The sequence below is a fragment of the Tinamus guttatus genome, unplaced genomic scaffold (assembly GCF_059628265.1).
Source record: "Tinamus guttatus ecotype Peru unplaced genomic scaffold, ASM5962826v1 Tinamus_guttatus_pri_ptg000510l, whole genome shotgun sequence".
NCBI lineage: Eukaryota > Metazoa > Chordata > Aves > Tinamiformes > Tinamidae > Tinamus > Tinamus guttatus.
Genome location: NW_028289044.1, coordinates 2,772,739 through 2,786,979, shown reverse-complemented (window position 1 = coordinate 2,786,979; position 14,241 = coordinate 2,772,739). Strand labels below are relative to the sequence as shown.

Sequence of the window (14,241 nt, the reverse complement as noted above, 5' to 3'; positions counted from 1 at the left end):
TTTACATCTATAGGGAAAAAAAAAAGAAAAAAAAGAAAAAAAAGCCCTCACTGAATGTTATTACAGCTTGTTAAATGAATGCTGGGCTGCTCAGACACTTTCATTCCCAGTAGAAAGCCTGGGTGGCGACATCTGGATTTCATGTGCACAGAAAGAGATACGTAAACAAGAAGGCCCAATTTCTCATCACTGAATGTGAGCTGAAGCTCCAGGCTGTCTTGGAAATTCTTCAGTTTAGATTAACAACTGTTGCTGCCTTTGCCTCAACTCATAGTGATATACTACTAGTTATTGTTCTCTTTTTTTTCAATCTTTTTTTGAGAGGTAAAATCTAAAATACTATATGAAAGTTCCCTCTCAAAGGAAAACTCTGGTTTAACTGCATTTTGAATACGCCCCAGGTACCATATAATATTGCAGAATTTTCTTCTACCACCAATCTTCCAAGTTACTTTACACGCAAAACACTTACAAAGGTGTCTGATGGGATAATTGCAGCATTGCTCTTTCTTTTAAAGGCTGTTATACTTAGAAACACTAGCAACATTTAGCAACTATTTGCTGACATGTGTTTGGGGTGGGGAGGGCACTATGCTGTTGAGTGGTGTTCTTTCCCTACATAAACTGGGTATGGGGTTTTTTTTGTTGGTTTTATTTTGTTTTTACATGAAACCTAGTGATAAAACTAGAGAATTTTCTGTGTCTCTTGCATCTCTTTCCTGATCAAGTGGGTGCTAAGACAATTGTAGCATGTCAGGGTGGGAGTCATCTCACCTAAGTTTACATATTTGCATTGTAGATGCACTAATGCCCTTTATGTCAAGTCTTTTTATTAATTGTGAAGTAGACACTTAGAATAGGGTAGGTCAGATTATTGTCTAATGTTGTTGATACTCAAATGTAAGGAAGGAAGGTGTTCTTTCCCCGCAGAAGGTTTGTCTGCTGAACTGATGGTTGTTGAGCACAGAGCTTTATAGTCAGTCACTGCTTACCCAGAGGGCTGACCTGGGACTTAATCCAGAACAGTGTTATATGCACAGGGAAAAGCTGGGGAAAAGAACCTAAAAGACAAAACTCAAAAGTGAAAAGTTATTTCTGACCATTTGTATCCCTTTACAATGTTAAGTACAACTTTCTGCTGACAAAACCCACCACGTTTGCTGTGTTTGTCAGTCTGGTAGAATGTGTGTGTTGAGCTGTAGCTTTCTGGCCGCCGTGGCTAGCGGGGGCTGTGCAGACCTGCGGTGCTTTGGGGCTACAAAACACACTTGTTTTGCTTTTTCTACCACAGTCACCTGAAGAAATTGATAAAGAGCAAAGGCCTGAGACAAATGCCAAGAAAAACAGTGACGAGTCAGGAGACGACACTGATGTGTTAACTGAGAAGCATTCAGAAAATCTTTTTCAGAGAACAGAAGTTCTGGCAGGTAAGGAGTACTTTGCCAAGGTCCCTTCCACCAGAAATGACATAGAAGATAGTGATCCCTATCAAATAATGCAACTGCCACCACTAGTGTGTGGCTGCTAGCTTCCTAAAGCATCAGGGATTTCCATGGAGTAGCCAGCCAGGGGTTTATTGAAGGAGAATTCTGTGGAGCAGGAATGTCTTCCCCTTCCCAAGAGCACAGAGGGTCAATGCCTGCGAAAAGCTGACACGTGGAGGCAGGAAAGTAGGTGATGGACAGAGTGACAAGGGGTGGAAGGGCAGGGAGATCCCTGCCATGAGGTTACATGGGCACATTTCCATGCATAACCCTGGCACAGACTGGCCACCGGCCTTGAAGAGAGCACGTGGCCTTGAGCATGGTTGGTTTTGTTTTGCTGTTTGCCAGTAGGATATTTCTAAACGTGTGGGGATTTTTTGTTTGTATTTTCTTTTTTGGCCCAAGCGCTGTTTTCATAGGCATACTGTCCCCTCTTGTCCCAGGAGGGGGTATCGGGAGCCAAGAAGGGGAATAAAGGCTGCACAATTTTGGACATTCTCTGAGCATGGAAATGTTGGGATAAAAATAGCATGAGCAGCCACATCTGTGGAAGCGTGCAGGTTTGCTGCTGCAGTTTAATTGGAGTTGTTAGTTTCTACATACTAGGAAGTATGTGATGAATGTATTGCTTCTATTTCTAGAGTTACGTGAAATGTTCCCTCCTATTACTCATCATTTGGAAATTACTTTTAGCCTAGAGTCATGGTGTAAAATCTTATAGGCAAATGGGATAATCCATTTTTAGATAGCGTAAAAAATAGTCCTGTTGAGGCTGTGAAAGTTACATCTTAACTGTTGAAAAATCAGCTTGAAAGGAGCTAGGTTTTATTATAAACGAAGACTGCTTCATGCTTTGTCAGTATTGGTAGCTCTGTTAATTGAGGGGGCTTGAACTATTCTTGCTATTTTCGTAGAAGTGTGGGTTACTGAACTGCTGATGGAATGTCCTTTTAAATGTTTTCCTTCAGAAAAACAAACATCCCCAAAATGTATTTCAGGGTACTAATAACTGAGACAGTTACTCAGTGGGTGCCATTTTCTGTAATTTGGAAATAAAGGTAAACTCGTGGTGTGAACTGGAAAAGAAACGTGGTGCTGAACCTGTTCTTCTGGCATGTTGTGAATCTCTGTTCCTTTCCTTGCAGCTGTTATTGCTGGGGGAGTTATCGGCTTTCTTTTCGCAATCTTCCTTATCCTGCTGCTGGTATATCGCATGAGAAAGAAGGATGAAGGCAGCTACGACCTTGGCGAACGGAAACCATCTAGTGCTGCCTATCAAAAGGCACCTACTAAGGAGTTTTATGCATAAAATTCCTATTTAGTGTCTCTATTTATGAGATCACTGAACTTTTTTAAATAAAGCTTTTGCATAGAATAATGAAGATTTTTTGTTTTGTTTTTGTTTTTTTTTTTCATTCAAGAGCCATTACGGCACCTTTATGATAAAAATCCCATTGTATTTAAAACTTTTCATGTATTCCTTTAAAAATGTAAAATTAAGACTTAACATTTGCAGTGTTCTGTGAATAACAGTGGCAAAGCATTATTTTATAAAACCATTGATGTTCACCGAATCATTTTTAAAACTTTATGCATAAATATAAAATAATGAAAATGATTGTTTTATCATATGGTTCAATGAAAGTTGTTTAATTTTTGTCAGCATGTCTCAGATTGATCTTACAAGTTAGTTTTTATTTCATTAATTTATCTGTTTCCAAAAAAATGCCTTTTGTAGTTGTCATGGTGCAATTTGTCTTCAGATAATTCAGATAACAGTAACTTTTAGTGTAAATGTAATTTTTCAGCTATGTAAACTTTAACCTCCACTTTGTATAAATTTAAGTGTCACAATATAAATTTTACACTTTGCATTGTTCCTCAGCATACCTGTAGCTTCAGTGAGATTTGTAACAGCAAATTAATGTGTAAAATTGGATTATTAACACCAACTGTATAGTCATATTCTTACTAAACAAATCTTCTGTAAGGAGGATTTGAAGTAAGCTACTGACAAACCTAAGCAAACCCAAAGACTCTTAACAGTATTTTGAGAAGTTGCTGCAGATTTCTATGGCCACTGTATTTGTCAATTATTTGCAGTTTGAAGGTACAAGTAGGGGTTTAAATTTTTGTTCTTTAAAAATGCATTTAAGTTGTAAACGTCTTTTAAAGCCTTTGAAGTGCCTATGATTACATGTAACTTGTCGCAGACTGGTGTTAATGAGTATATAACAGTAAAAGAAAATGTTGGTATTTTATAAGCACAGACAATTCTAATGGTAACTTTTGTAGTCTTACATGGATAGACATAATTGTAATTTGGGAACATAAACACTACTGAATAAATCATGTGGCCTAATACTGAGAACTCCATTGTGAAATACTTTTGTACGTTTTTCATTTTATGACTACTTGGTTATGTTTTAATGTCACAAATTACATCTATTAGATCTTAGAAATCAAGACCAAAAGAAAGAAAAAAGCTGTTGATAAGGCTAATTCTTGCACCAGATTTATTGCTGAAGTAGCAGGGAAAACCTGGGATGTTTAAAGGTTAGTCTGAATTATGAGTCATTCAACCTTTGCATTATATTTAATGGCAGAATTGACACAGACCTGTTGTTCCTGCAGCTTCTTTTCAGTGCTGTAAAATTCAGAGGAGTACCCAGTTTCGTTTATTATGTATATCAGTTCTTGATTTTTTTTTTTGTTGTTGTTTGGGTTTGTTTTCCCCTACCTTTGGAGAATTTTCTTTTATTCTGCTCGGACTACAGCAGAAGAACTGAGACAAGTGGAATATCTTCATAAGAGAAGAAAGAAATATTCCAAGTAGAAGAGAAAAGGCTCTGTTGCTTAGATCACAGATAGGTATTGGATAGAGGGACACATGGAGAAGACGATAGTCTGCCTCCCTATATTGCGCTTTATAAGACAAATGGCTTCGTCTTCTGGCCTGTTATCTCTCACTTTTCTAATTTTGAAATTTAAGAGACCTGTTCAGAATGTCAAATCGAACTGGTTCTCAGAAATAGCAATGTATTGTAAATAAGATCTGGTAGCTCTTTGGTAAGAGTTGCATAACTTGTATTTGTTGCTGTCCCAAGTTCAGTGGTCATTTAGGAAAAATGAAAGCTATTCTGCGCTAAAATATTTAATATATTGCTTTTTAAATTACTTACATTTACTGGCAGTTTTTCAAAGCCATACAAGTTCAACAAGTAAAAACAGGGTAAGAATTTAACAGGTATATCTTATTGTGCAATATTTAGTAAAATTCAATTATTAAAATAACTGCTTGAAATAACTGTGCCAAGAAAAGAGAGTTTCTGGCAAATGCTGTGCCACTGCTGTAAAATAAAGCATTTGTTAAAGTGCCAAAATAAAGTCTACCATGCCTAAACTAATACTTTATTTGTATAGTCTGACATCCAGTTTTTTGAAGCCCACTTCGCTTAAGGGAGATCTGAATTTCCTTTAAGGGTATAATGAATATCACTGTAAATATAGTTATGAATATAAAAACCCCAGATAAATTATCTCCTTCCTTTTTCACAAGCTAATTGATATTAAGATCTTTATGAATTTGACACCCTGTCTCTATACCTAATGTGAAGGCTGTTTTACCCTCAGTAGATTCCATGCTGTTCTAAGTATCCTGGCTATCAAATATGACACTTTTCTGGTTCCTCTTTTGTTTCTTTGCAAGCAGGAGTGGTCAAGTGTTTCAGCTCTGCTTCACCTCTCTCTTTTTGCTCTTTTTTTTCCCTACAGAACCATTCCCTTCTCTGTCATGTGCAGAAGAACACTTGCCCTATGTACACATGCTTCCCAAAGGACCTCCCCTTCCTCCCACCCTCAAGGAGACACCTGAAACATTTTTAACATTCAGTAGACATGTTAATAGCACTTACTATCTTTTGAGCTCTTTTCCCTTCTGTTTTCAGTGCCAAGCTCTACTGCTAAAGTAAAATTCTAACAACAGAGCTCTCCTGTTGATTATGAACAGGTTCTGTTTCCATCAGTGTGAAACGCAGGCTGCCGCAGATGCCCGTCTTCAGCAGCCCCGTTCCAAAGCGAGCGGCAGCCGAGTGCCCTCCTCTTGCACTGAGACTCCCCTGCACTAGTTGGGCTTCAGTTTTGCTCCTCTTTTGTCGCCGCCTTCCTGGACATGTTTTTGGCCGCTAAGAGATGTTGCCAGACGGGTCCCAGTGCCAAGCACTGGGTGCTCCCCCTCATGCCATCCGTGGCATCTGCATCTTTGGGATGGCTTTTCCTAAAGGCCCTTGGCTGTTCTCCACTGGAGCTGCTGGAGCAACTGTGAAACTCCTCAGCAACCCGATACGGCATTTCCTTGGGACTGATACACTACAGTAGTTACCTAAATGCCATTTGCTTTGATTTACTCTGGGTTATAAATGGTTACTTCCCTTGCAGACTCCCTGCAAATGAAACCCAATGAAAGTTACCTAAAGTTAATGTGAAAAGAACACCCTCGCCTTTGTTCCTTTCATGGAAAAATAATTTCAGAATTTGACATCCTGGTTCCTCTGCTTTCTGGCTTTAAAAGTAGCTGTGTGTGTTTACCTGCTCTATAGCTTTGTTTTTCTCTTTGAGCACTACACTTAATTGGATTAATTAAAAACAAAACCATGTACATTTTTCTTTTGTTAGTAAACTAATTTTGTAATGAGAAAATAGTATATTTAAAACTTTGTCTATATTTGTTTCTTTTTTCCCCTAGACTTGTGTATTGAAATGATTAAGGAGTGGAGTCTTAAATGTCAAATACTATTTTTAAGCAACATATGGAATAAAGGAAACCTTTGTGTAAGGAAATAATGTATCCAGATAAATATAAGATCTACATTATTGCTGTGAAGGGGATGACAGTAGTATATTTAGTATTATATTCTCTGTTCAGATAAGCAAATATGGAGAAAGGAAAGAGAGGAAGTTCTAAGACAGTTTTACAGAGAAATTATAAATCAAAACAATTTTTGAAACTTTCAATCAGTTATATTTGACGCTGATGTCCATTTTAATAAACATTATGAACCATGAATTTTAAAGACTTATTTAATACTAATTTCATTATATTTTAGCTCTTGCAGAGCTGATGAACCTTGATGAGAAAACTCAGTGCTGTGATTTGTTAGAGCATTCCCTGCCTGTGACTTTTTTCTGCTCGTGGAAGCACGAGATGGATATGCAGTTTGTCCATGAGAAAAGACTGCAAGTCTCCCTGTTCCTGGCACCCGTTCTGGTTCTGGGATTGTTTGTGGCTGTAACAGAACTGGTTTGCTAACGAATTGGCACGAGAGCCCAGGGCTGCTGACACATGCATCTTATTTCCTACGGACTCCTCGGATGACCAGGCTTTGGGTTCGGCTGTGTGGGTGGGAAGCGGAGGAGGCTGTAACTCAACCCTGCTGGTGGAAAAGATTCTCTGTAGAGATTTCTTCCCCTGAGAAGTGAAGTTAGTTGTGTATTTTTGCTTTAAAAATAAACAAATGATAAAACTTAAGCCCTGCATAGCTACAAATGGAAACGTGGTCTCCGGGCCTGACCCCTGTGAACTGATCTCACGTGTGCATCAGATGTGCAAAGTAGCCTCTCACGGGGGTGGAGGTGGTGCAAATTTCTGTGCAGTGTTCGCAGTGCTTCAGCTTAGTTTCTAGTTGGGAAGGGGAGAAGGAATGATCGTGTAGAGCCAGACAATGAATTTGGGGTGAGTAAAAAGAAAGCTAGAAAGAAAAACTGCCCTGGGACAGCACAGGTTTTCCCCTGGGAGTCACAAGCAATTTTGCTGTCTTGGGCTGTTGCCATCGCACTGGATTTGCTCTTTGCACAGAGAATCTGTACGCAGGAGCGCGGGCAGATGTTGGTGTCATAGCCTAGATGCTTTCAGTTGTACACAGCCACCCAAGAGCTGTGGAGCCCAGCTACCTGCTGCTGCTAGTGCAAGGCTCAGCTTCTGCTGCTCCCTGCTCTCCCGGCCTTGCAGGGGAACTGCTGGAGCCAAACGTGTGGAGCAGCTGCAGGTTTGACCCTGGGCTCCTGCTGCCATCCCTGGGAGGTGCTGAGAGGGGGCAGGAGGCAAAGGCTGCGGGTTGTATTGGGGTTGCAGATGGACATGCTGCTGGATGCTGACACAACTCTCCATTTCTTTTCTCTGTGCTTGAGGGTTATTAAGCTTGCGCCAGTCCCAACTACTTTGAAATAAAATGTTTATGGCACAGTCTGCAGAACTCTTCAGTTTTTAAATTAATGTTGTGGCTTAAAAAAATGAGTAATTGGGCTGGGGCTGAAGACCACAACCTCTCATGGCTGAAGGTCCAGTCAAGAGAATTGCTCAGTCTCTGAGTTCTGCCCCAGCTCTGATTGAGAAGGAGCCCGAATGTCTGTGGGAAGTTTGGTGGGTGAACGGGCTCTGCGTCTCAGTTATCCACGCACCGCTACGTCCCAATGCAGTCTGCGAGTTGGAGCAAAGCTTGGTGCCCGTCCTCCTGTGCTCCTGCAGAGCCCTCCAAATACTAGAGTGCCCTCCAAACACTGCAGCTCCCCAGAGGATACCGAAGAGCAATGGGAACAGACTTCCTTTTTCATGTTTTTGTGTCATAACCCATAATACTAACACTCATCTCCCTCCCACTCCCCTTTCTAAATATAACAGCACAGCAGAAGTCAACAACCATCACACTAAACAGTACTGAAGGAATGTAAAACAGTCTGAAGTTCAGTTTTTGCCATTCATCCCTATAATTTTCCTTACCACAGAACTAAAGGAAGAATCTCTTGCAAGGGAGAAAGTGTAGCGTGCGCTTCCCTCAGGAGCAGCTCGCAGCACCAGCTCCGCTCCTGTGAGCAGGAAATGAGGTGTCCTGGGAAGAAGCTTCTGGAACTAAGTCCTAGGCCGCTGATGGCCCACGTGAACTTCTGCGCAGCCTGGAAAGCTGGAAGGAAGGACGGACTCTCCTGCCTGGTGCTTGCTTCCAGGGTAGCCTGTGAGACCTGCATACCTTTGGTGGAAGACTTTCAAAATGGTTCTAGTTAATACCCATTATCTGCAACTTCTGGGAAAAGCTCCCCCGAGGGTCACGGTGAATTTAAATGACTGATCTTACTTATAAATCACGCAGCAGCAGGAGGCCTTGATTTAAGTCACCAGCTTTTACCATGTTTTGCATGTGCTTAGCTATTTTCCAAAAGAATGTTGGTTTTTGCTGGTGAGTAAATAAGACTTGGTGTCACTAAGTACCTCTCTTTGCTGTGTAGAAACAAATATTTATGCAGTGACATAGCTTAACATACATTAAGTTATATTGTAGTTTTCACATTCTGTTCTGTGAAAAATGGTAAGTACTTATTTCAGTCTGTGTTTTTGATAAAAATTGGAATTTCATTGGAATTTCATGACAAAAGTTCTTACTAGGAAAAATATTAGACACATCAGAGCAAAGTCCATCAAAAATGTTTTAAGTATATGCATTGAAAATAACTTTTTAGGCAAAATATTAGTGGTTACTGAATTGAATGAACTGAGCAATTGCAGTATGGTTTTAAAACCAGTAGCTTTCATTGGTTTCAGTCTTTTTTTTTTTCCTCATAGGTTGGAAGAACACAAGATTTCCTGCTTTTTCAGTTCATAAGTTGCTTTATTGAAAAAAAAGAAAAAAAAAGCTTGAACATGAAAAAAATATATAGAACTTTATACCTACAGATGAATCATCGAAGGGTCTGAAGTTTTTCTTGTCATCTCAAAAACTGGTCACAGGTGCTCAACCATCTGACTTTTCCAATTCATGGCTTGATTTTTGTAACAGCTCTAGCAGTAAGAAATGATCACACATTTTTTTTTTCTGCTAATCTGTGCTTTTTATAACAGACATTCAATCACTAAAAGGCTAAGCAAAATTTTACTTCAGCCTTTCCTGCAGAGACTTTTAATGGTGATTCTTAAGCTACAAGTGCTGCTTTTTTTCTTGATTCCCTTGGATTCCTTTGGTTTCTCCTCAGATCCACTCATCCATTTCTCCCTTGGTCAGTGCCCGTGCTTCCCTAGAGCAATTCGTGTTCTCTTTGCTGTTCCTGGATATGTGGATATGTCTGTATCCATGAAGATCCGAGAGTCACTAAGAAGTACTGTATCTACTCTCAAATGAGCCATATATCTACTCTTAAATGAGCAATACATGATTTTTACAGAGAAAGTGTATCATCTCCCTTTTCAGTATAAGCATCAAATCTTTACGAAAGACTGCAGATCTGAGCAAGAATCCTATCATTTTCTGATTACTCTGTAGAGGATCAGAAGAGGTGTACAACTTCTTCCACTGTCCATAGCAGAAAAACACCAAAATTGAACTTACTTTTGACAGTGAGTCACACACTGGCTGTCTTGCAGAATTGCAGTTTTGCACGTGCTATAATGTTACATTATTTCTACTTGACTTGGACAGCCAGCCAAAAAAGACTCAGCCAAAATTCTGAATCTTCTAGATAAACCTAGTCAGAAGGAGATACTGCTAGACCTGGGTCTCAAATCTTGCACCCTTACACAGAGTAGCAAGTTGTCTCTTTACATTCAAAATGTACCATGCACAAACCTCTCTCATTTCTAAACCAGTCCAGATAGCAATAAACACTCTTGGCACTCGGTTTCTGTCTGTAGCTACTATTTTCCAGCCAGGAAAACAGCTGACAAAAGTGTTCTTACCTAGAGATTCCAAACTGCCGCTTTGCCATCCCTCTACCTCAGTTTTGGATGCATGTTTTATCCATGCATCCTTCACGAAGATTGTCTGTATTATTTTTCACATACCCCAACCCAGCCCCTGGCCCTGTTGAAGGAGTAATTATGTTTTCATGCTGGGTCAGGGGCCTGCACAGGTTTAACTCTGAGTATCCTTTGACCTCAAGAGTACAGCTGATGAGTTACAAATAAACGGCTGTTTTGGTACATAGTGGGGTAGAGGATTCCTATTACTCTAGTAATAGGAATAAAAGATGTATTTTATTTTGATTTCTAGAAGTATCTATGGATTTAAATATGTTTGCCACAAATGTGTGAATATGAACCTGGATCTTATCAACATGAAATATTAGGCTATTATAATAGCCCAATGAGATATTTGATATCAGGTATCATATACCTGATATCACATATCTGATATCACATACTTGATGTGGATAGAGTTCATCGCTGATATTTAATGTACATGGAGATGGAAAGTGTTTATAGTTGAATTCCTTCAGCATAAGGGAAGCTATTTAGAGCAGTATATTTAATGTGTTTTCGATGCAAATATGTGATAATTGATCCTAGGCATCCATATGCCTTTGTTTTGTAAACACAGGGGTAAAGGCAGACTCCTCCGTATACATTGTTGGACCAACTGCTTCTCCAAGCCTGCCCACAGGCACAGGCAGAGCGGGTTCCTCTGGTGTAACATCAAGCACCCACGTGCTGACCTCCAGCAGCGACAAGTCACAGAGTTTATGAGGAGATTCAGGCGGGAATCATTTTCACCAGTGCTTAACAAACACACCCCTGTGGTATGTTAAAGATATTGCTGCTCAGCACGATCCTGTCATAATCTGCAGAACGGGCACTACCAGCCACGTCTGTGCTGGCAAGTTCTGCTGCCAGAACTTTTGCCAGGTTCCAGGTAACCGGCATCGCAGCGCCCTGTGCGTGGGCGCTCAGCGCTGCCTTCCCCGCTGCTGTAAGAGCAGGAGGCTGCGCGAGGCCCCAGGGCACTACCATGTTTTTGGAGCGTGTATACAATGGTGTTTTGCTGGTAGCTTTACATTGGCTTGTGTTGGTCAGAGAGATTTTGTTTAGCAAGAGAGGCTGAATTTTGTTGGCTTGCAACAATTTAGTAAAGAATAAACGCAGACCTGAGGCAACTTGGGGTAACTAACTCTGGACAGGAAAGCTGCTGAGCACGGGACCTGGTTTTGGTGCCTTCCAAACAAGCACATCCTACCAACACAGGCCTTTCAGAGGTTTTGCTCTCTGTGGATTTCTCTCTTCCCTATGGATATCTATGCTCTTGAAATCTGAAAACAAGGGGATAGAACAGCAGGAATTGTGTGAAAGGTTAGATGCCATCAGATATTTGCTCTTCTTCTTTCATAATCTCCTTACCTTTTACCCCACCACATGAACTAATTTTCTGCTGGGCCACATAAACAGGAAGATGTCGAAGCCAGGGTTAAGCTTGAACATTTTTTCCCATGAAGAACAGCACTTCATGGGAACTTAAGAATATTTCTTTTCTTCTCCTTTAACTGAGAAGGGAAGAGGAAATAAAAGCTGAGTTTTTTTCATTAATTAGCAGTTCATATTTATGTGCAGTGGGAAGCACCAAAGAGAAATTTTAAATGAAGAAAACACTTTCTAGTGGTACTGAAATACAATGTAGACCCTTAGGAGAAAGAGTTGAAAAATGATAAATACTTCAGTAAAACAAACAAATGTGATAAAACTTAGAGCATGCTTACAAACAAGGGTAGCGGTATATTGGTAATTCCTTCAGGCTGGTACAGTGTGATCCCACTTCAAACACCTTTTGTGTTTGGACCTGTGCTGGCAGCTTTTCAAAGGAATCTCATGCTTTCTTCCCTCCCCACTTTACATAGTAATTAGTATGTGAATACGTTTGTGATTTTTTTCATATTATTTTAATATAATAGCATTTTAGAGACTTCAGTGAAGTTGAGGACACCACTGGAGCAATTCTTGCTCCAGAAAATATGCAGCCTGAACAGACTAGGAAAAGGAAGCACGGAGAAGTAATGACATTCCCTCTGCATGTACGGAGATGTGTTTTACCAAGCAACTGCCACACGGGAGGAGATTCAAGATCCATTAATAACAGAAGGTGAAAGAATTCGGCAGGAGCTAAATGTCATCGTTCCTCACATGAGACTTCATTCCCCTTTCTAGGCATTAGGAAGGCATTCTGTCTTATTCTGTGAAGCACAAAGTTATAATCTGATAATTTTGTTTATTTTTTCGCATTCATACATAACAAAATCCCTTTTTTGAATATTAAATTATTTACTCTGATGCTGTTGTAATTATCCAACCCTTGTAAAGATGGGTGGAACTTCAAGCACCTGAATAGTCTTAATGAGTTCAGAAGTGTGCGGGGTGGCTGACGTGGGTGCTTTCCGGATGGGATGCGGTAGGGGTTTCTCCAGCATAGTTTATAAAGTCTGGGACATGCAGGTCTCCCCAGCTCCTGCCTCTCCCTGATTTACAATTACAGTTCCCAGGAGGGAAGAAAAATAATCTGAAAATCCTCAAACTGCAGACTAAAGGAAAACAAAGACTATGCGTTTAGTGAATAATGCAGATATAAGTAAATAATGGAAAAGATGGGTGTGACGGAAATACCTTCCCTGGGGCTTCCCTGGGTACTGCTGCATTTCAAGCCCAGGGGCAGATTTGTGCATGTTTTCGCTAAAGAGAATTGGTGGTGGAGCTCTGTATTTTGTTACTACATCTCTTCCCTGGCTCCGACCGCCTGCTTCCCAGGCAAAAACAACATGGAGAGGGGCAGAGCGTTCTCCTCCCTCCGAGCTGGGATTGTGGACAACAATGTCAGGATTTCTCCATCCTTCTCCCTAATTTTTGACAGTGAAAAAAGATAGCCTATTAGTACACATTTTTCCAACTCCTTGCCTGTGGAAGGATCAATAAAATAAGCTAATTAAGGTTAAAATGATGGTAAAGAGGTTTCAGGGAGTACTTTAACTGTAAGAGGAGAAAATGGGAGAAGGGATCATCCTGCAGTATCAACCCAAAACTTACATTCACATTTTAAAATGGCACTTTTACATCATCCCCCCTCATGCGGCCCTCTCTCAATCTCTCATTAAAAGCAAAAAGGAAAATCTAATTGTTAAGTTAAAGATGTTGAGGGCGCAACAGGTATATTTGAGGATGGAATATTCTCCAGTATGACTTACAGTAGGTCATTTACAACTACTAATCATAGCGTATAACCTCTTGTCAGAGATACAGTGCTGGGCTGCGACACAAACCTTATAGCACAGGAACAGTAACGAATATACAGACAGCACGGGAAATAAAACAGCTAGACGGGAAGCTCTATGGTAACAACTGAGTTGTGCTGTGTTTCCCTTAAACAGTTATTTCATCATCCTCAGGGCTCTCAAGGGCTGTGGCAGCTTGAGCCATTTAATACTAAGCGTATTATTTCATCCCGCTGGAGTGCTCTGCGATGTGCCTGGGAGCAGACACGGCCCCAGCTGCAAGAATTTATTATCTAGATTGAGCACTGAAAAAATACAAGTGGGGAAAAAAAAGGGAAAAAGAAATAAAAAGAGCGAGCCACCTAAAACAGAGCAGCGGAGGAGCCAGCCTTTACGTGACAGTAATGCCACTTACAGATCTCGCCTCAGACACTGTCTGCAGCATGGGCGTTGGGGAGTTTTGCTTGGGGAGCGGGTCTGGAGGTGTTGACAGAGGGCTGCGCGGCAGAGGGGCGCGGGGAACCGCTGCCCCGCGTGGGGAACCGCTGCCCCGCGGCCTACACGGGCGGCGGCGGCCGCTCGCGGGGCGGCGCGGCCGGGGCGGCTCCTTCTCCGCCCCCAGGCGCGGCGCGGCGCGGCCGGCGCTGCCGCCTCCGCCGTGCCCTGGGTGCCCGGGCGAGGTGCGTGCTCGCTGCCCCCGCTGCCCTTGTCTCGCGGGGCAGGGGGCTGGGAGGGGCCGTCTCGCGTG

General features: G+C 41.3%; 1 protein-coding gene across 1 annotated transcript in view; it reads left to right on the top strand.

Annotated features, from left to right (window-relative positions):
* SDC2 (syndecan 2) overlaps window positions 1-4,891 on the top strand; it is a 58,881-nt gene extending 53,990 nt beyond the window's left edge. The window contains exons 4-5 of the mRNA XM_088533644.1: window positions 1,292-1,427; window positions 2,630-4,891. Of these exons, the coding sequence (XP_088389770.1) occupies window positions 1,292-1,427; window positions 2,630-2,793 (300 nt within the window). The 3' untranslated portion in view covers window positions 2,794-4,891. The remainder of the gene's footprint in view (window positions 1-1,291; window positions 1,428-2,629) is intronic.
* The last annotated feature ends 9,350 nt before the right edge of the window (window positions 4,892-14,241 follow it).